The sequence below is a fragment of the Mobula hypostoma genome, chromosome 19, assembly GCF_963921235.1.
Source record: "Mobula hypostoma chromosome 19, sMobHyp1.1, whole genome shotgun sequence".
NCBI classification, from domain to species: domain Eukaryota; kingdom Metazoa; phylum Chordata; class Chondrichthyes; order Myliobatiformes; family Myliobatidae; genus Mobula; species Mobula hypostoma.
The window spans coordinates 36,757,935-36,781,717 of NC_086115.1; the positions used below are offsets into that span (position 1 = coordinate 36,757,935).

Sequence of the window (23,783 nt, forward strand, 5' to 3'; positions counted from 1 at the left end):
ACCTGACCCTACACAAGTCTCAAAGGCACTGATTCATATAACTTACTCTATCCAAGGCCACATCACAAGTTTCAAATAGAATTGACTAAGTTGGAGGAGGTGCAACTGAATCTTTGCATCACCCGGAAAGGCTGTTTAGGTCTCCAGATGGTGTGAGAGAGCAGGATTAGGAACACGTGCTGCATCTCCTACAGTCGCTGGGTAGATTGGGTGAGAAGGGACGAGTGGGCCAGGGAGCCATGGAAAAGGCATTTCCTTCAGAAAGGCAGAAGTGGGGTTAGGGGAGAGAGGAATCTGCGACTGGTGTTGGGCTCTCATTGGAACTGGCGGAATGAGAAACTGGAAGAAAAGTTGTGAATTGCCACTTCTTAGTGGTGGGAAAAGAAGAGATGAAAGAACAGATGTTGCAATTTCTGCAGTTGCATGTGTAATGCCCCAGTTCACATCTTTACTGTTAAGTTGTAGGTATTTCATTTAGCAGCTGCTGTCCTGCTTTCAGCCTGTTTGGGTTATTGTTGAAGATAAGGGATGATGTGGAATGTGTGCCATCCAATTAGCGGGAGGTTTTCTCGGTGAAGGACAGTAAGGTTGGGCTTGGGGTTTATTTTGTTTGAGAGGACATGGAGAAAGGACGCTGGGGAGAACCGGTCGTAGCATATGATCCAGTGAGAGACCCGTTTGTTCGAGACGGATTGCGAGCGACGTTTGGAAGGTGGTGTGTTCTATTACATTGACTGAAGGTCCAGCGCGTGAGTGACAGGGAAGTTCAAGATGAGCTCCAACTTGTGCACGTTTGACTGTTTAATTAGAATGGGCCCTTTTCTTTTCGTTATTCTTTACTAACCCTTCAGTTAAAATTCATAAATATAATTCCTTTAACCGTATGCAGTGTACTGCCTGTTATTTCGAGGCATTAGTTTGTAACAGGGCAGCAGATGACACAGCGTCCACACAAACCGAGGCTTAGGGTGGGATCAAGCGCACCTCAACCTCATGAATTCGGCAGGACCGAGGGTTGTCTTCCCTAGACTTACGCATCCAAGGAAACCTGGGTGTTTCACATGCAAAGTACCATGAAAAAAGGTTCAGGATAGGGACTGAGATGGAAGGGTAAACCAGTGAACCGCAAAGGCTCTATTCTGAATGCTGAAAGGGGAGGAGGAGGAAGATGTGGCTAGTACTAATATCATGCTGAATGTGGGGAATATTACTGGTAAAGAACAAGTGAATAGGGATGCTTGTAAGGTGGCCTGCAAAGATAAGAGAAAACCTCTCCTTGGACAGAAGTTGTTTTGAACTCACTGTGGTTGTACTTGAACAACTATTCCAGTTTCATAATAAACAGACCCTATAGTTGAGAGTGATATCCAAGGCATTTTTTGATCAGATGTGATCAATGCATGGACTGGTTTTCTGAATGATTTGTGGAGATAAAGATCTGAAATGATCTGAGAAAAATATTAGATTTTTGCTACCAGTGGATTTAGGAGCTTTTTAGGACAGGTGATTGACATTCTTTCAATTCCTGATCTAGGAGCAAACAATTTTGTTTGCTTTCCATCTACTGTATTTTAATTCTAAGTGCTAAAAATGTTGGATCCATGTACAGTTACTGTTCTGTAACATCAGTTTAAGTATTGGCATGAGTTTGCATGTAGGTGTATTCTAACACAGCTGTCCATAATTCACATGGATCCTTTTATGGTCTGTGCACTACATTATTGATACAGAATGCAGAAGGGATGCCAGGCAACTCTGGATACTTATTACTGACATGACCAAAACAAAACAAATGCGTAACCACATTACAGACACCTTTGTTCAGTCTGTGAGGGGTGAGCCATAGAACTACACAGCACAGAAACAAGCCTCTCTGTCCATTATGTTCATGCTGACCACCAAATACCCATCTTTGGTCCATAGTGTTCCATGCCTTGGTGTTTGAAAAGCTTGTCTAAACATTCTTTAGATACTATAAGAGATACATCTTGGCGAGTCTCTTCTGCACCCTCCCCTGAGCTTACAGTTGCCTGTCACTTTAATTCTCCACCTCATTCCCACTCTGACGTCTCTCTCTTTGACCTCTTCAACAGTTCCAACAAAACTCAATGCAAAATCAAATACCAAAATCTGATTTTCTGACCTGGCACGTTAGAATGATTGGGATTCTGTATCAAATTCCAATTTTAGGTAACAATTTTGGGGTGCCAAAGTAGCGTAACAGCTAACGTAACACTATTACAGCGTAAGGGATTTGGGTTCAATTCCCACCGCTGTCTGTAAGGAACTTGTACGTACTCCTTGTGACTGTGTGTGTTTCCCCTGGGTGCTCTTTAATTTCCTCCCACATTCCAAAGATGTACAGGTCAGTAGGTTGATTGGTCACGTTGTGTCATTTGGTGGTGTGGGTCTGTTGGGCCAGAAGGGCCAGTTACCATTCTGTATCTCTGGGTAAAAATAAAATTAAGTTTCAGAACTAGCCAGGATGCAAGTATCAGTCTCAATTGTTAATTCAATTGAACAACAATCATCAGCATGATTTAGAACTGAAGGTTTAGTTTCACAAGTGGTTTTCCTGGTCATTTTGAGAAACAAAATTGATAAAGCCCGATTTTCAATTCCTTGAGTACGGAATATAGATGTCACCCAAGTTGGTTTAACAGGGCAAAGAACACAGAACAGTACAGTACGGATACAGGACTCTTGACCACCAAGTCTCTGTCAACTGCATTACTATTCCAAGCTAATCTAATCTGTCTACACATATTCCTTGCCCATTTATGTGTCTGTTTCTTTAACATTGCTATTATATCTATTTCTGCCACCTCCCTTGGCAGGGTGCTCCAGGCATCTATCACCCTCTGTGTAAAACTTGCACATTTTCTTTAAAATTTCCCTATCTCCTCTCAAACCTATGTTTGACTTTTCCATCCTGGGAAAAAGACTTTGATTATCTACCCCAGCTATGTCTCTCACAATTTTATCTAATCACTGATTAGCTGACCAACCTCTCCTTATGGCTAATGTACTCTGAGCCATGCAACTTCCATGAGAACCTCTTGTGCACGTCTTCCAAAGCCTCCACATCCTTCCTACAGTGAGGCAACCAGAACTTCACACTACTCCAAATAAGGCCTATACGGCTGTAACACAACTTTCTAACCTTCGTACTCAGTGTCTGGGCTGACGAAGGCAAGAATGCCATCAGTTTTCTTTACTATCCTTTCCACTGTGTTACCACTTTCAGGGAGCAATGAGCATGTGGAAAGACAACAATAGTCTGGATAATTGCAGTCAAGCAAGACCCTTGAAGTGAGACTGAAACCTCTGCTTACTACAGACGAGGTATACCACAGCAGTATGTACTCAAGCCAGATGTGTGAGGTCTCTGTAGTGAAGCTTCTTTAGGTAGGGCTTCCTAGCTTCCCTGTACACAGTAGGGGGCCCTGGTGACAGATGAGATAACTGAAGAATGTGAAATATACCCAACAACTAAGACTCTATTGTCTTTACTAGCTTCAAAATATTATCAGCTGTCTGCTCAAAGTTTGATTGGCTTTTAACACTTCTGTTGTGAATGGTTAACTCCCCAAGATTCCTTGATCTTGCGAGTGAGGAATTCAAACATATATAATTTACAATAACCACTATCTGTACCTGATAAACCAATTCTGTATAAAAATAGTAGTTTTCTGTTCAGTCTTCAGAACAGTGTGGGTGACAGGGCCCATGCTGTTCTCCTTGTGCGCAAGTGAACTAAAAGAGAATATTTGACGACTAAAAGTACATGTGTTCAGGGCATAGTTAGCTCATTATTGCTGATGACAGTTACTTCAACATTTTCACCCTGACATTCTTCTGTACAGCAATGCTCCTGAGAGCCCTGGCATTTACTAGATATTTTTATCTTATATTTGAATGCATCACCTGGCTGGATTAAAGTCCATCAACAATAACTCTGCCCAAATTTGCAACTCATCTAAATTAACAATTAGACCACCCAAAATTGCTATTCAATTTATTATTAAATACTACAAACTACAGAGGTCCCAGCACCAACCTTATGGAACACTACTGGGATCAGAGCTCCAGTAGGGAAAGCATTTCCACCACTACAATCTATGACCAAGCTAAGTTTGGATCCACTTCACCAACTCATCATGGATTCTATGTTATTTTATTGTGTGGATTATACTACCATGAAGGGTTTTAGCAAAAGTTTGGCAAAAGGGAGCTTCTTAAAGTATTCTCACAATTCCCGTGACAAAGTTTGTTCTGTGGTTTATTATAACAGAAAAGTTGCACTTTATTGTGAGTTTCAATACCTGCATTAGCTTTTGCTCATATTTATCTGGAGCATCAATAAACTAAAAAGATTTTAAACAAGAGAAAATCTGCAGATGCTGGAAATCCACGCAACACACACAAAATGCTGGAGGAACTCAGCAGGCCAGGCAGCGTCTATGCAAAAAAGTACAGTCGACGTTTTGGGCTGAGACCTTTTGGCAGGACTGGAGAAAAAAAAGATGAGAAGTAGATTTAAAAGGTGGGGAGGGGGGGACGGGGGCAAGATCTTAAAACTAGTTACCCATCAACAATATGAAACTTAACATTATTCCTTCCCTGGTGTAAAGCAATGCTGTTTACATATTATATTTGCAGAATATTGTGAGAAATAAAGACCTCAAACTATTGCTTACTAATTTACTGAAAGGAATATTTACAAATTCTTAAAGAACTTGAAGAATAAATGAATGCTGTACTTTGGCCTTTGGAGATCATAATTGAAAGATTCCTTTCCTGCTAATGTATTAAAACATGGCGTATGTGTATATAATTAACTTAGTATGTATGTTAATCTAGGCAGTGGCAAAGATACATTTTTTTAAACTTCCAAATAGAAGGCCATCCCTTTAGAACAGAGGGGTGAAGAAATTTCTTTATCCAGAAGGTAGTGAATCTGTGGAATTCATTGTCACAGGGGCTGTGGAGGCCAAGTCATCAGGTATATTTAAAGTGGAGGTTGGTAGATTCTTGATTAGTAAGGTTGTCAAAGGTTATGGGGAGAAGGCAGGAGAATGGGGTTGAGAGGGATAATAAAGCAGCCATGATGGAATGGTGAAGCAGACTTGATGGGCCAAATGGCCTAATTATGCTCCTGTGATGAATGGTCTTCAAGAAATGCACTGTTCAATCATTTGTATAAGCTATAGAGAAAATTAATAATCTAGATAAAATGTCTTAAAATAAGTATCCAGAGTTACCTGGCATTCCTTCTGCATTCTCCATCAATGTTGTGGTGCACAGATCACAAAAGGATCCATATGAATGATGAACAGATGTATTGGAATATATCTACATGCAAACTCATGCCAATACTTAAGCTGATGCTACAGAACATTAACTGTACGTTGATCCAACATTCTTAGCACTTAAAATCAAAACACTGTTGATGGAAAGAGAACAACATCCTTTGCTCACAAATCAGGAAAGGAAGAACGTCAATCAATTCACCTGTCCTAGAAGAATGTTAATTTCATATCCCTAACTCAATATTTCTGACCATTCTGAATGCAGTGGGAAATAGTACAATATGCAAGGGCTGTTTTATCCTCAGAACTTGCATTGACAAAGTATTTAACTGTGAGTCTTTACCATAAACATTCTGGTTGGAAAGCAATCTTTTATTTATGATCTTCAAAGGCCAAAGTACAGCATTCATTTATTCTTCAAGAATTTACAAATTTTCCTTTCAGGACTCTTGGGAGCATTGATATACAGAAGGATATTATGGTAGCAAATATCCAATATTTTTCTCAAAACATTTTAGGACTTCCACTATGAAACATTATTACATTGAAGATTTTCTGATTTGTTGATTTTCTTTGTAATTCTTAGCTAATCATTCAGAAATCCAATCCATGTATTGCTCATATCTGATTTTAAAATGCCTCAGATCAGTCTCAAATACAGGATCCGTTTATTATGAAACTGGAATAATTCTTCAAATAAAACTACAGTGAGTTCAAAACAACTGCTACAACCTGTATCATGATAATAATATGTCCCACAATGCTTTCCAGAAAGCTTGGCATTTTAACCACTTAAGTCGATTTTATGGGAGTTAACCAAAAGTTAGTTGAAAATGGAACATTTAAAAGACTGTTTTAAACAAAGGCAGGGAAGTTTAAGGAGTAAACTCTGGTGTTTTGAAGGTTTAATGATTAAATGGTGGAAATATTAAAGTCCGAGACAAGTAAAGTGCCAGAACTGAAGAAGTGCGGGAGGGTAATCGATGTCACTCAACCAGGAGTCCAAAAAATAGTACTTGGTGGATGTAAGATTAGGTACCATAGATGCAATGTAGCAAAAAGCAAAGAATTACAAAGAAAATCAACAAATCCAAAAAAAAACACTTCAATGTAATAATGCTTCAGAGTTATGCTGAAAGTGCAGTGTGACATGGGCATATTTTCACTCTTATCTCTCCTTGATGCTAGCACTTCAATTATTTTGCATTCTGTTTTTTCACAAAAGGTGATGAAGAGTGAATCTGGCAGTGCTTACAGCAGCCTATTGTAGAGATTTGTTTCTTTGATATGTTGACAAATGATGGATCACAAGTGCAGGCACATAAGATAAGAAGATCCTTCAGCAGTGAGTGAAGGCGGTATTGCCATGGCTAAGTAGCTGTGAATAATTACTGGACATCTTAACGGTTTGTAGGAGGCTAACCAACAGACAATCAAATTATTGCAGCAGTTTTCAGCCTGCAGGAGTATGGTGAAAGAAAACAATGATTAATACTTAAAAATGGATAAGAGAAAACATTTTGCACCCGTTTTTTGGTTTTAATAGATACAGCACAGTTGACCATTTTTATACATTTTCCCAATGAAATCCCAACTACTTTCTATTATTCATTCAAGGGATGCGGGCGTCAAAGGTTGAGCCAGCATTTAATGTCTATCCGTTGATGCCCTCAAGAGGGTGCTCATCTTGAAATGCCGCGGTTCATGAGGTGTGGGTGTCCACACGATGCTGACAGGAGCTGAGATAATAGACCAGGGGCTTCTTGCCATTATTCATCTTTATGTCGATGTCATCGTCCAGCTTTATTTTGTGCATTTTGTGATGTCACCAACGTGAGCAGCATTTCTTGTTTGCTTAGTGACCGAACTTGGATCAAGAAATTTACATCCTATATTGATAACAACTTAATAAGGAATACTAATCATGCAAGTGGTAAAACTGTGAAGAGTAAAACAGTGATAGACCACTTTTCAACGCAAGTCCCAAAGGTCTAACATTTGGCACATCAAGTGAAGTTTTCCTGCTCTCCCTTTCACACTCCACTGCCCTGGCTCCCACTTTCCTGTCTGGTTCTCTAGGTCCCTAGCTCATTTCTGTTTTCCATGGTCCTTTGAAACTCACCTGGCTCTGTCTGTCACTCTCCTGTGAAACCCCCAGTGGCCTATTTCCAACACTCCCATTAAACTTGTGAGGTTCACTGGAATATTTATCATTCTGCAGTTCAACATCCAAAAAAAAGTGACTTAAAGTGAGTTAGCATATTAATATTGAATAACGTTCTAACGTTTATAAAAGCCACTGGACTACACCACTGAAATCCGGTTATAGAGTACTTCAGCCCATCTAGTCATTCATGATCTGCCTGGTCCTATCTACCTGCACCTGGACCATAGTTCTCCATTCTCTTCCCATCCAGGTACTTATCAAACTTCTCTTCAATTTTACAATTGTACGAACATCTACCACTTCCACTGGCAGCTCATTCCACACTCACAACACCATCTGAATGCGCAAGTACCCGCTCAGATTTCCCTTCAATATTTCACCCATCACCCTAAAGCTATGACCTCTACTTCTAGTCTCACCCAACCTGAAAGACAAAGCCTGCCTGCATGCATTCACTCTTTCTATACCCCCATAACTTTATCCATCTCTATAAGATCGCCCTTCATTATCCCAAGCTTCAGTGAATAAATTCCTAACCTATTCAAACTTCCTTTTTAATGAACGTCCTCAAAGATCAAAGTAAATTTATTAGCAATATGCATAATATATTTGTCACTATATACAACTGAGAGGTTCATTTTCTTGCAGGAATCACAGTAAATACAAGAAACACACTTGAATCAATGGAAGACCACACTCAACAGGATGGACCAATAAGCAGTGTTCAAAAGACAACAAACTTTGCAAATACAAAAGAGAAAATAATAAATAAATAAACAATAAATTTTGAGAACATGAGATGAAAAGTTTTTGAAAATAAATCCAGAGGTTGTGGGAACTGTTCAGAGAAGGGGGAAGTGAAGTTGAGTGAAGCTTTACTCTCTGGTTCAAAAGCAAGGTGGTTGAGGGGTAATATCTGTTCCTGAACCTGGTGGTGGGTCCTAAAGCTCCTGTATCACCTTCCTGATAGCAGCAGTTCAAAGTTCAAAGTAAAATTTATTATCAGAGTACATACGTATCACCACGTACAACCCTAAGATTCTCTTTCTGTAGGCACACTTGGGAAATCTATAGAACAGTAACTGTAAACAGGATCAATGGAGAACAAAATGTGCAAATACAGTATAAATAAATAGCAATAAATAACGAGCATGAATTACCAAGATAAAGAGTCCTTGAAGTGAGACCATTGGTTGTGGGAACACCAGAAATAGAATGAATGCAGTTACCTCCACTTCTTTTGTTCAAGAGCCTGATGGCTGAGGGGTAGTAACTGTTCTTGAACCTGGTGGTGATGCAAGTCCTGAGGCACCTGTACCTTCTACCTGATGGCAGCAGCGAGAAAAGAGCATGGTTTGGGTGGTGAGGATCTTTGATGATGGATGCTGCTTTTCTACGGCAATGTTTCATGTAGATGGGTTTTACCTGTGAAGTACTGGACTGAATCCACAGTTAGAAGAGAGCATGGCCAAGATAATGGGTGACCCTTGATGATGGCTGCTGCTTTCCTGCAACAGTGCACCTTGTAGATGTGTTCAGTTGTGGAGAAGGTTTTACCCATGATAGACTGAAGTATATGTACTTCTTGTAAGATTCTCTGTTCAAGGGCTTTGGTGGTTCCACGCCAGCCTGTGATGCGACCAGTCAAAGTACTCTCCACCATCCATATATAGACATTTGTGACAGTTTTATATGACATGGCCAGTCTTCAGAAGCATCTAAGAAATACAGGCACTGCCATGCTTTCTTCATAATGGTACTTGCGTGATGGACCCAGAACAGTTCTCTGAAATGATCACACTGAAGAATTTAAAGTTGCTCACCCTCTCCAACTCTGATCCCCTGACGAGGATTGACTCATGGATGTCTGGTTTCCTCCTCCTGAAGACAATCATTATCTCCTTGGTCTTGCTGGCATTGAGTGAGAGGTTGAGGCACCACTCAGTCCGATTTTTAATCTCCCTCCTATCTGCTGAGTCCTGGCAACATCCTTGTAAATTTTCTCTGTGCTTGATAAAGCTTATTGATATCTTTACTGTAGATAGGTGACCAGAACTGCACAGAACTCCATCAACATAAAATCTCAACTCCTGCACTCAATGTCGTGATTTATGAAGATCAATGTGCCAAAATCTTTCTTTTTGACTCTGTCTACCTGTGTCACAATTTTAAAGGCATTATTGACCTGTATTCCTGGGTTCCCTGGTTCTAGTGCAAACCTTAAAGCCCTACCATTCACTGCATATGTCTTATCCTGATAAACCCACTCAAAGTTCAACACCTTACACTCATCTGCATTAAATTCCATGTTCCATTTTTCAGCCCATTTTCTTCCCTGGTCAAGATCATACTGCAAGTTTTGATAGTTTTCCATTACACCCTCAATATTGGTGCCATCCAAAGGTTACTGATACAGTTGATCATATTCATCATCTAAATCATTGGTATAGATGATTAGCACAGACCCAGCACCGACTCCCGCAGCAAACCACTAGTCACAGGTTTTCCGTGAGACAGACGATCATCGACTACCACACTCTGGCATCTTCCACTAAGCCAATGTTGAACATAATTGACTATCTCATTATGAATGCCAAGTAACTTAACCTCTGAGCCAGCCTTGTGTGCAGTACTTTGTCAAAAGCCTTGCTAAAATCCATGTAGACAACATCTACTGGCTTTCCTTCATCAACCTGCTTGGTAACCTCCTTGAAAAGAACTCTGTAAGATTGGTTAGACATGACCTACTGCACACAAAGCACAAATCTGTCCTTGTCTATCCAAATACTTATACATATGAAAAAGACTCTAGTGCTTACTAGTATATACTTATACATATATCCTGTTCCTTAGTGTACCTTCCAGTAATCTACCCATGACTGACGTCTGGCTCACCAGCCTGTAATTTCCCTGTTTATTCTTAGAGTGTGCCAAATTAATAGAGTTTAATGTCATTTAAAGAGACATTACTTTTATATTTAATAAAGCATTACCTGTTTCACATTTCATTATAAAGCTACCTAAAGCGTGAGATGGGATCAGAGATGCTGATGCATTCCAGCTCATTCCACTGTCCACCAATAAATTCACAGCTGGATGTACACCGGATGATCATATTTCTCACTCCCTTGGCTCATCACGGGCAGCCCAAAGCTCAGAAATGCATCCTTCGCCCCCACCCCATTAAATTAAATTTCACCACCTTCTCACCCCCAAATCCCTGGTTTCTTCCTCCTTCCTCATTTTCATGCCAGCAGAGAGATCACATGAATGGCATTGACGTGTTTCCAATGGGACAATTAATTGTTCTGTAATTAATTTGGAAGCAATCTTTTTAAAACACACAGGTCAGATGATGCTAATGCTTTCATGATGCAAGGAGGTACCTATTTTCCAATTTTTTTTGTGTTACCTCAAATTGGCAGTACCTTTAGCGCAAATATAGTCTACAAAATGTGCGCAGGTCCATTCCAGGGCATTTAAGTGCAATGGCATATTTTGTTACAAACACTAACTGGCTGTTCAGTCAAAATCAAATGATTTATGCGTATCCAACTGCTTCCAACTTGAATCAAACTAACCTTGAGAATGATGCCAACTTTGATATTAGCCAAAAACTGATAGGGAAGTAACAAGAGACCGAATCTTTTATTCCACTCATTATTACTACCACTTCACCCATTTTTCACTGGGTACCAAATGGGAAATTATGATTTTATCTTGCAAATGAATGATAATGAATGAACGAGTTTGCATTCATGGATAAGGTGCCTCTTGAAGTGCATGAATGTAACTATATCTTATACAGTGAAGATTCAGCCTTTGATCTGATTGTAAAATGTCAGGAAGGCAGTGAATGGAAGAGAGTTGCAACATTCCCATGCTACACCATGACGGTTTACATATGCATTAATCTGGCTTCACTGTCACTAGACTCAGAGTAAATGTTAGTGTTTTTTTGTTTATTCTCCAAATTTCTAGATGAAATATATCTATATTCATCTACATATATATATATATATATATATATATATATATATGAAACAATTAAATAGAAACAGTTGTATACATGAACATTTAAGAGAGTAAAAAAAACTTTTGACTACATCCATTCCAAATTCTGTAGACCAGGCTTATAACCTTGCTGGGCAAGAAGCCAGGAACTTGATTCCTCCTCTGAATTCAGGACAATCAAAGTGCCAATTTTTTTTTCAAACCGGCCTTCTAGGTGAAAATCTTCCGCTTGGTAACGTACAATATGGGTACTTCAAAGTAATTGCAACAGTGAGTGACATTGGGACATCTCAATAGACCACCTTGTTTCAAAACCAGATATTATGGTGGATGCAGCACTCTTGGCCAACATTTTGTCAGCTTGTGTTAAATATTCCCCTGAGGTTTGCAATTTTTGTTGTGAAACGACCTCATCGTAAAAAACTGTTAAAAGTCCCAATGCTCCCTATTACTGTTTCACATTCTCACTACTGACTGGTGAAAAATAATGCTTAGAATGCACAGAATGGTTGGGTTTGGCAGGGGCTCGCAGCGACAGGATGCTAAAAATATTAGAAGTTGTGTTCGTAAAGACAGGAGATTCTGCAGGTGCTGGAAATCATGAGCAACGCACACAAAATGCTGGAGGAACTCAGCAGACCAGGCAGCATCTACGGAGAGGAATAAACAATCAGCTTTGTGGGCCAAGACCCTTCCTCAGGACTGGATATCAGAACAAGGATTTGTTGCCTGACAATCTGGCTGCCACCACTTTTTTTGGGGGGCTGGATATGTTGCATTTCCCACTATCAAGAGATAGATCACAGTATTATCATATTTAAGCAGAAGCTCTCACAATGCAAATAGGAACCTGATTTAAATGGAGTCAGTGGTAGCCTGTCAAACTGGTTACATCAAATCAATAGGTCAGAAGGAGATGGAGTAAACTCCTTATCACATCAAAAACATTTGTCACTGCGTCCTGCACTATGGGCCTGACCCTAACCCATCTGATTGTCATTTCAAATTTCCACAGTCTCATTTGGCTCTGAAGAATTTTCCAGTCACGTTTACCTTGAGATTTCTCACCCACCCTCACCTCCCCACATTACCAGCCACCAACCACCCCCCCCCCACCCGACCCACTACTCCCATTTCATCTATTTCTCTCCTGATTGCTCTTATGACCACAACCACTTCACTATCCTTCTGCCTCCCAATTGCAGGGGCATGCCCCCTCCTATTCCGCAATCTTTTCTGACTGCCTCTTTCACCCATTTACTGATCCAATCCCAATAGCCGCATCCCAAAGTTCCCTTACTGCGGCGGACCATCCGAAACAGGATATTACTGTAGCCTTCTGCCACTGGCTTTTCACTTGGTAGCCACATGCTGTCTCAGCAGTGAGCTGCAATGTGGGAAATGCTGTCCATTGTTCTCACCACCCTTCCCAACTCTACTCATCTACTCACTACCAATGCTGAGGTAATTACATTGGCATCATCTGGCAGTAAAAATCGCAAAATTAAGACTCAAATTACAAACTAACTGCAGGCAGAAAACTGGAAGGTAGTTAAGTTAATTTTTTGTAATCTGTTCTCGTCATTCAGTCTGGAAAAATGCTCTCTTAAATATTCAGAGCAGTTTAATGGAACACCATAAGGCCCTGACTGCTAATGACCAAGTCAAATGAATTTCTTTCTCATATCTTTCGCTGTGGGCTCTATAGGATTCCCTATTCCCAGTTTTTCACCTATTCTGCAATGAGACACAGACTGGAAACTCTACAAAAAATGCTGGAGGAACTCAGCAAGTCAGGCAGCTTTTAAGTGTTGACATTTCGGGCTGAGAACCTTTATCAGGGCTGGAAAGGAAAGGGGAAGATTCTGTCTTCTTCTCCCTTCCTTTCCAGTCCTGGTGAAGGGATCATCTTGAAACGTCAACTCTTTATTCCTCTCCATAGATGCTGCCCGACCTGCTGAGTTCCTCCAGCATTTTGTAAGACAAGCTAGTTGGGAGTCAATTTCTTTTGTTGTGGCAGGTGGGAACCTTACCAAAGCCATTGGTTCCTTATTGGAATCTAATTGGTATTTTAAACCCTTGCAAACTAAAAGCAGCAGCAAAACAATGCAGATGTTGGAAATCTGAATTAAAAACAAAAAGTGCTTAAAGTACTCAGCAGATCAGTCAGAATGTGTGAAGAGAGAAATAATTAGCATTGCAGCTTGATGACCTCCTGTCAGTCCTGAAATGTTACTTAATTTTTCTCTCCCTGCAGATCCCGCTGGGATTTCTATGGTTTTGTTTTCCTTTCAGCAAAACCAATAGCATAAGCATGTCACAGCAGTGTTAAAATTATCTTTCACTCTAAGTCCAGGTGAGCCTGAAGTGTTAAAGATACATTTGCTGACATATTTCTGTGCCCTGATTTACTGCTTGTATGAAAGAACACTTCTAAATGCTGCATTGGGGTTGGCACGAGTTTTGATATAATACAAACCTCAACCAGCAGGCTCTGCTTGGCCTTAAAGAAGGTCAGTCGTTTTCACCTTTCACTCAGGGTGATATTGAACTGGTTGGAATTCACAAAAATTTGGCAAGACAGATAACAGGTCATAAAGAAATACTGGTAAGTGAAGAGGAGAGCAAACACATTTAACCTCGTGGATAATAAAGGTGATTATCTCGATAGTCTTCTGCACTTTATTTTGTAGCTACCAATGTGAAGTATTGGTAGTCAGAATATTGAACTCATGAACAAAACACATCCAAATCTCCCTGAAAGGAGAGACAGAAATTGTGGTGCAGGGTTGGGGGAGGGGGGGCGGAAATAATAAAGCTTGATATTATTTCTTAGGGGCAGTGAGAAGAGGTAAGAAGAAATTTGGTACTCTTTAAATGAATGGATTCAGAAAAGATGACAAATGGGAGAGGAGGTCATTATAGAATTGCAGGTGGAGACAGCTTGCTGTGTCAGAATCATTTCTCAGTCCAGACCGTATAATTTTATTAACATTAAATTGCTGATAAATAATATAAATCTGCTTGTGTTAAATGTCAGTGGCTAAGATAGGTATTTTTCCATGCTTATAATGTTTTCCATAAACACCAGTTTGGTTTTATAGTTCATTAAATGACCCGGAAGCCATGGTCATCACAATAGTGATATTCTGGCCCTTTAGATTAAAGTGGTTTTATTTAAACTTGGATTTTACTGATCACAGATATTTTACTGAGTTTAATTCATGGTGAATGAACCTCCCCAATCAACAATGAATCAGTAGCATTTTAATATTGACAAGGTAAGAGCATACCATGGGAGGTTTTATATAATTACAGCTAAATCAGGAGTTTGTCCAAAAATAGAAGATTCAACAATATTCAGTTTCTGGCATTAAATTTGATGTGGCCAGACTTCAACATTTAGAACTTTAAAATCAGCTTTCAGCTACTAAAATAATTGTGTTTAATAAAGAAACGCATGGAGAAGGCTTGAAAAGGTGGCAGGCAGGCTCACTCATTAAGCATTTTAAAATGGGAGTCTAATTTGAACATAATGGGTTTACATGATGAAACTGAACAACCAATCAGCTCTCTATTTGACATTGGGTTTCATTAGTTTTGATAGACACTAAAATTAGTGAGATTATGAATGGTGTTTGAACTGGAACCCATTCCATTTCTCCCAGGGAGAGTCAGTTTAATATTTAACCCAAGATCCAATTTCAAAGTAATAATAGAGAAAGATTTCCTATAATAAAAGGGAAAGTAAACAAAATCTTGTAGATGCTATTATGTGAACAGAAGTAATATGTTTAAACTTTAATAAAATACTGTTTTGGTGCTTCTATGACAGCAGAAAACTACATCTACCTGGAGTAACATCATTATTGTAATATTAGACCTTCATTGCCATAGCAACTGTGCTGAAAACATACAAACTGACAAGACAGAATTTTCCTAGGCTTAATAATCTACAACAGATCATTTTTCCAATATGTACTTCGATATATGACCTATTTCCACTTCTTGTGAGATTGTCAATCACTCAGATCAACTTTGCCAACTCAAACAAAACTCAGGGTGAGTGGTGAGGATTTTGATTGAAAATATGGCTGCAGAAAGTAATGTCTCAAGGCTTACATTTTCCACTTAACTTGGTTAGTTACGGTCTGCAAACAAATGGGAACATGCTACATGAGTATTAATACAAATTAAGGTAAAATAACAGTTCAGCTTTCACATCTTGTAATTGTAACTACCCGAGGTGAGAATGGTCAGAAAATTAATAATTAGTAACAGACTTTATATTTGCAAAAATACCACATCCGCTCTGTAAAGACCTTTGCTATACATTCTGCCCTAACATCTATAAGCTGAAGAGATCAGGAAATCTCAAACATAAAATTGAATTTCAATCCACCGTCAATGCCAATCTTAATGGCTATTTATTATAGCAAAGTACAACCTACAATTTTAAGGGAAGCCTTTGATTCCAGAGTGACTATATACAAGAGCATATCAGGCTATTGGTTGTAAAGGCAGTTCTGGGTTACATAAAGGTTCTACTTCACAAAACTGTCAGTAAGCCTAATGTCCATTCTCTATAGCTATCCATGTCGTATCTCCACATATACTTCCTATAATTCTTATATTTCATCAAATATTTACCCTAACACTACTCACGATTAGAGTGATGGAATATATGTTTTAATCCAGTTATGAATGAATACCCTTAAATACTTGATTATTGAAAAATCCTTTTCAATGCTTAGGAGAACTTGCTTGAAGTTAAATTTCCGTAAGTCAGCTCATCCTCAACCTGAGGAGCCCAGACGCCATTGTTACAAATTAATGAAGAAGTAGCCAACAGTCAATCACAATGGTAGGTCTGCAGTCACATACATACTGAACTTGGTAAGGATGGCAGAAATCTTTCCCCAAGGGGCATTAATGAACAGATGGGCAAATTTTATAAACAACAATTCAGCAATTTGGAATTTATCAATACTGAGAAGAGCTTTTTTTTAAAAAAAAGGTTCCATATCTGCATGCAACCAGTTGGCATGGTTGGACTCCAGCTCATAATATTGGAATAATGACCTAGAAACGATGGCTGTGAGCCCAGTAACTAAACCACAAATGCGACTGTATTAGGCAAAGCTCCACCAACAGACCATCTTATTGTCATACAGGTAACAAAGAAATGTGATTCACATGAGAGATTTGCAAGTCAATAAAGCAAATGACAATTACTAGGTGGAGAAAATATTCAGAGATAGAAAAAACCCTATAGTGAAGCAAATCAGTAGGTATAAGTGCACACTGTGAATTAGAAGATTACACAAAGCACATCAATGATAAAAATTGACATAAGCGCTTAAAAGAAAAAGTTCGGGAAAATTAAAGGAAATATCTCGATCCTGGATTTTGTCCCTTTCTTTATACACTACTCCTTCTCATTAAACCTTCCACTTGGTACACTTCATTCTGTTTTTCTTCATTGTTTCACTTATATATAAAAAATAATCTCTACCCTAATGTTTGTTTGGAATCCTTACTTGGAAAGCTTTAGGACTTGGAATGCACTAGTACAGCTATTCATTGCTATTGACTTAAAGTAGTGAGTGAAGATTTTACAATGGTTTGGAATTCCTCCTCTTCGGCATCACTAAACGTGCGACATGATAGCCCTAATGCTGCGCAATAGTGGCCGCGCTCTGCACTCTGCTTCCGACATTCAAGCCTCCAGTGAGCCTGGGAGCCACTTCGCAATGCATCCAGAAAGGAATCAATGCTGCTTGGGTGAAAGGACTTGGTTCATAAAATTATTGACGAGAGGCCTTACTCGCTTTGCCTCTTTACTTCAATCACAGTTTAAGTGCTTTTGAAAGGAAATAAACACTGCAAAATAGCTCTAGTTTGGAATTTCATTTAAGTACTTTAACAACATCATTTGAGGTATGCCGGAAGTGCGGTATAAATTCCATTTCCAGTGCATTCATGGCAAAGGTACAGAGACAGAGTGGAAACAAATGCGGGGAAAATCTGAGCTGGTAACTTTAGCACCATAACCATTAGCAACAGGAAGCAAAACTTGAACAAATCAGCTGAACCAGCTGAAGCATACCTCATTAAACCGTGTCACCAGGTCTTCAATTGCATTGTGCTCCCTACTTTTGGTGTCCAGAAAAGGTGCCGAGATGGAGGTCTTGAGGGGGGATGACCTGCCGGGGCAACTGGGATTTACCAAATCCCTGGTCAGAAAGCAGAGGTAGTCAAGCGGTAAGACCTTGCGGTAGAGTTCCTGCTCTTGCTCGGTCAGAATACTGGCAATCTCCTCAGGGAACTGGATCAAGTGTTGAAGGTCCGTCAGCTCCTTGCTGATGCTAGCCATGTTGGATGGCAGGGTGCTTGAACCAGCCATTGTTATGCAGAGTGGCCGCTCTGGAAGATAAAGAAAGTTTGCCATTGAGCTCCATTGATGGAAATAATGCACAGAAGAAAGAATTTCTCAGCTTAAATTGAAATCCTCTCAAACAGTTCTTAATTATTGCCAATACCTTGTAGGAGTAACAGCTTATAACCTCCTATGCCATAATATAGAACAGCATACGTACAAAAGGTACATGTTATAGAACTCAAATGAGCACACGAAATACTCAGCAAACTCTGCAAGACACAGAGTTAATGGTTCCGTATGCTGACCATTCAACATCAAAGGGCTGATTGGGGACTTCAGAAAGGGTTAAGATGAGGGAACACACGCCAGTCCTCAGAGGGGGATCAGAAAGTGGAGAGAGTGAGCAATTTCAAGTTCCTGTGTGTTAATATCTCTGAGGATGTAACCTGGCCCCAACATATCGATGCAGCTATAAAGAAGGCAAGACAGCGGCTATATTAAATTAGGAGTTTGAGGAGATTTGGAATGTCACCTAAATCACTTGAAAATTTCTACAGATGTGCCATGGAGAGCATTTTGAAAGGCTGCATCACTGTCTGATTTGGGGGCGGGGGGGGGCTGCTGCACAGTATTGAAGTAAGCTGCAGAGAGTGGTAAAATTAGACAGCTGCATCATGGATACCAGCCTCGGGAGTGTCCAAGACATCTCCAAGGTGCGGTGCCTCAAAAAGGTGGCCTCCACTACCCAGGACATGCCCTCTTCTCACTGTTACCATCAGGAGGGAGGTACAGAAGCCTGAAGGCACACACTCAGTGATTCAGGAAGAGCTTCTTTCTCTCTGCCATCCGATTTCTGAATGGGCGTTGAAACATTGAACACTACCTCACTACTTTTTTTATTTCTGTTTTTGCCTACTTATTTAATTTAATACTTGATATAATATATATACTTAATGTAATTCACAGTTGTTTTCTATCTCATTATGTATTGCATTGTACTGCTGTCGTAAAGTTAACAAATTTCACTACATATGCTGGTGATATTAAACCTAATTCTGATCATCATTCATTTGTAACTGCCAGATCCTAAACCAAGCTCTATTTTCCCCATTACACATTTTCCCTGACTGTGAGTATCTCTGACATTGCACACAAAATTTTGGAGGGACTCTGCAAGTCAGGCAGCATCTATGGAGGCAAATAAAGAGTTAGTGTTTCAGGGTGACAACCTTCACCAGGGCTCATGAAATATCGACTGTTTACTCCCCTTCCATAGATGTTGCCTGACTTGCTGAGTTCCTCCAGCATTTTGTGTGTGTTGCTCAAGGTTTCTACCATCTTCAGCATCAGTTCATTGATATTTCAGAATCAGAATCAAAATCAGGTATATTATCACCGGCATGTGTCATAAAATCTGTTAACTTGTCAGCAGCAGTACAATGCAATACATGACTATATAGAAAGAAGAAAAAAAGTAAATCAATTACTCTAAGTTTTTATTTATGAAATAGATTAAAAAGTGAAAAAACAGAAGTATATATATCTGGCATCTTCTGTTTTTATTTCATATTTCCAGCATCTGCAGGGTTTTGCTTTTACCCCACACCATGCCCACATCACCCCTTGTGGAAATCTAATGAATTTACATATTTTTCAAGATAAATATTAAAGCATTATATCCACATGACACCCTGCCTGATTATCATCATCACATTGAAAAAAACTGCTCACCCAATTGAATAAAAAACTAAACTACTTACTTACAAAGTCATATAGTCTGCTTCATTTTTGTTGTTGACTTAGGTGCAGAAATAATATGCACTGAGAAACTTTGATCTTTCTTAGTTGTGCTTGCTACTTTTTAAAGAAATAACAAAATGTTAATGTTTCTGAGTTTATTTGACTGCAAAGTAGTAAAAAAATCTGAGTTGTGTAAATCTCCAGAATGATACAATTCAGCATGGAAAGTTCCATAGTATCATCAGGATTTACTGCACCGAAAGAAAATATTCTGTCCAACTGAGTTAACTCTCTACTTAGGGGATCAGAAAAAAATTCCACTCCCCAAGTCCCTCTACATATCACTTCATCATTTTCTGTTCCATATTTTTAAGTGAGAGGTTCACTGGTCTCTCCTTTGGCTAGAGAGTTTCCCATGCTCTCAAAACTCCAAAGAGAAATAATTCTAACCATTTATCTTCACGACCTGTGCAACAAATATAAATTGACAATTGCTCATCATTGACTGCGTAGAAACAGACTTTCTCTGATCACATAATCCTCATAGTCTTAAAATCCCTTATTTCATATCTGCTTAGCCTTTACCACTCTCAGCATCTGAAATCTCCCCTCAGAAATGTAAATTCTCAGATCAAGGTTCATCAAAATGAAGACATATGGTGCATGGTTTAATCCCCTTTTGTAATCATGCTTTCACAACCTCAAACAGTACTCCAGCCCTTAATCATTGCCCTACAAAAAAAAAATCAACTTCTAAGTCCTCATTTACAAAACACTAAGTTTTACTGGATAATGCATGGGTTTGTCTGTCTACACACACGGTTTTAAGGAATATTTGAACCCTGACGTTCTTCTGACCTTTCACAACTTTCTGCATCACCGTCTGTCCACCCCCAAATCTTTCTCATCCTTCAAGTTGTACCTGCCACCTAGTGGTGGGCATTCCACAACATGCCCTGTTGTTACACAGTAACTTGCCTTTTATAGGATCATTAGCATTGTGACAGATGAAAGGAGGGGATGATAAAGTTAGGCAGCAATGGACGGATGCACAAGCAGCAAAAGCCAGTAGTAAATGGAGATGGTACCAGACTCTGATGCTTAGCACATCTGCACGCCTCAGCCAAGATATCAGATTCAAGATCGTTTATTGTCATCCATCAGTACACAAGTGTAAAGTAGAACTAAATGATTGTTACTTCAAATCTGACGCAGTATAAAAACACAATAAGCATAAAGAATGCAATTGTAAAAACATAATAAATACAAATACATAAGCTTAGTTTAGATTGATTGTATGTACATAAAGCGACATTAGGTACCGAAATATCTGTACGTAAGGTGACTCTGCCAGGAAATAATAATGCTTCAGTGGTGGGGTGGGTTAGTAGGTGGAGGTGTTGATCAGCCTGATGGCTTGGGGGAGTAACTGTTTTTGACGCTGGTGGTCCTAGCGAGGATGCTGCGTAACCTCTTCTCTGATGGGATTTGGACAAATGGTCCATGAGCAGGGTCCAATGGCTCTCTATAACAACTGGACCGGTCTTGAACTTGCTTCTTCGAACTGGGCGGTTCTCCAAGTGAATGCTGAACTCCTGGAAGCACACAGTGTGGAACTATGGCCTTCTACCAAAACGCCTGATTTGGCTGCTAAGCAGATTCTTTAGCAAAACGTCCTGTCTTATGAGCAAATTAGTGAGACCAGTGCCTGGCAATGTCTGTGGACTTGTTCATTCACATTTATTGTTGTTGTGATTCATTGGTTCCAATAAATAAATAAACAGAGCAACTCCAAGAATGTTTTGCTTTCGATCAAAGATGTTCAATCGTGATCCCTACTCGGAATCAGCTATAAAGAAGCAGATTTTTGCTGCTAATTTGGAAGAGGTGGGTATTTAATGCAGGTCATGGATTGCCCTAGAGAAGTATCTGGTGAGCGATCTTCTATGATCACCTCTCTCTCTCTCTACTGTTTGGTAACGAGTTTCAAGGTTTAGACCCAATAATGATTCAAGATGAGAGATCTCTTTCCAATTCATCCCCTGAACTTACAATTCAGGATGGTGGGAGACTTGAAGAAGATGCTGCAGTCCCATACATTTGCTCTCCTTATCCTCCTTGATGGTAAATGTCAAAGATCTGGGAGGTGCAGCTAAAGTGATATTGGCATTTTGTAAGAGGCCCATATTACAGAAAGAGCATCCCAGAGTTTCAGGCAATAATGACCTCATAGACAAACCTTTTAGTGTTCAATATTTAAAATGCCCTCACCTGATTTTATCCTACTTTATATTAAATTATTATTATTGCCTTGAAATTCATGATTGGTTGGTCACATAAAATATTGATTCACTGGAACTGAATTTTGGAGGCAGAATACAGTGTAGTGTCAGCACTAATAGAATAAATTTTTAGGCAGTATTTCTGTCTGGATATATGAAACCATAATCCAGCATAATCTGCAATATTATACCTTGATTTAATTATTAATTTTATGCTCAGAGCTGCTTTCTCTAATCCAGGAAAAATAATTAAGAGATCATGTTAAAAAAGCACTGCTTTGTAGGTAATGTTATTATATACTCACACTGAAACATAAATTGTGGGTGCAATTGTTGAAATGTTTACTTTTGGTTCTTGTGTCACTTTGCTAAAAAAAAGGTAAAATGGAACCCAAAGCTTGCTTTTGTTATAGTGCAGTGTACATAATGTGTTTACCACTGATTGAAAACCTAACTACAGAGAGTAGGTTTCTTATTTCTGTGCGGTGCACAATGTTAATTACTGTTCTGGTAACAGTCCCCCTCTCAGCTGACCTATCATGCATGATAGAAAGGTCAATTCAATTCTGTTATTGTTTGTGACAACGCTCAGTGAAATAGTCTTATAATGAAGCAAATCTGAGACCTAATATGTAGTGCAGACTGTGGCATGAATACCAAAGTGCAAAGCCACATACACATACACAAACAGGAGTAGCAGGATAGAATAGAAAAGAGAGCCATAAAATTATCTGAAGAAAGAAACAGGAAAATAGATGGTATAGCAATTGAAGGCTTGAAAGTAAGTCATTTTTGTTGCCCAGAAGATCATACCCAGCTGGTAACACAATCTGTTAGACTAATGAACTGACTATCAGAGGCTGACTACAATGCTTTGTGATTGCTGGGCAGCACTCAAGTCTGAATTTCTGGGCACATATGTACAGAAAGTTTTGAAAATCTGACAATTCAGTATTGATCACCCATTCTATTTCAGATTCAGATTAATTAATTTGACTATATTTCCCTGAAGTAGTCAAATTCAGGGATGGCATGAAGTTAGTTCGAGAATGAAGGGCAAACTTGAATGCATTTTGAATACTGCTAGGAAGTTTACATGATGTTCGATCCATAAGAGCAATGTTATGTGTTTTACTGAAACGTGGCTGCACGAGGACATACCCGACCAAAACGTTTCCATAAAGGGATTCCAGACCATTCGAGCTGACCGGAAGTGCACTGAGAGTGGTAAGTGTAAAGGAGGGGGTCTTGCTGTTCTGGTTAACAACAGATGGTGCAATCCTGGCCATATTAGGATCATGGAACATGTTTGTAGCCCAGATATTGAACTTTTTGATGTTGGACTCCAGCCATATTATTTGCCAAGGGAAATTTCACATGCAACTGTGGTTGTTGCGTACATCCCTCCCTCTGCCAACCCGACGTCGGTGTGTAACATCATTTACACCATTGGGCACAGGAGTACATTCAGCCAGAGACTCATTCCACCGGGATGCAGCACTGAGCGTCAAGGGAAGTCATTCCTGCCCGTGGCCATCAAACTTTGCAGCTCCTCCCTTGGAGGGTCGTACCCTGTGCCAATGGGCTGGTCCTGGACTTATTTCCGTCTGACATGGTTTACATATTATTATTTGATTGCTTGTGGTTTTGTATTGCTATGTTTGTACTCTGCTCTTGGTTGGTGCAATTGTAACAAAACCCAATTTCCCTCGGGATCAATAAAGTATGCCTATCTATCTATCTATCTATCTAAGTGGGGAGATGAGTGGTAAAATGAGCGAAAGCAGACAATTTTTTTTTAAATGAGGAGAAGTCCACTGACTCTGGAAACGTTTCAGAAATTACTAACCTAGGGGTTAGATGGGAAGCACTATTAGATTCAGCAC

General features: G+C 39.5%; 1 protein-coding gene across 4 annotated transcripts in view; it reads right to left on the bottom strand.

The window, feature by feature from the left end:
- The window catches only part of plce1 (phospholipase C, epsilon 1), a 482,678-nt gene that overhangs the window by 122,486 nt on the left and 336,409 nt on the right, over window positions 1–23,783 (bottom strand). For all 4 annotated transcript variants that reach the window (XM_063071694.1, XM_063071693.1, XM_063071692.1 and 1 more), the window contains exon 4: window positions 17,603–17,919. In XM_063071694.1, the coding sequence (XP_062927764.1) occupies window positions 17,603–17,919 (317 nt within the window). The remainder of the gene's footprint in view (window positions 1–17,602; window positions 17,920–23,783) is intronic.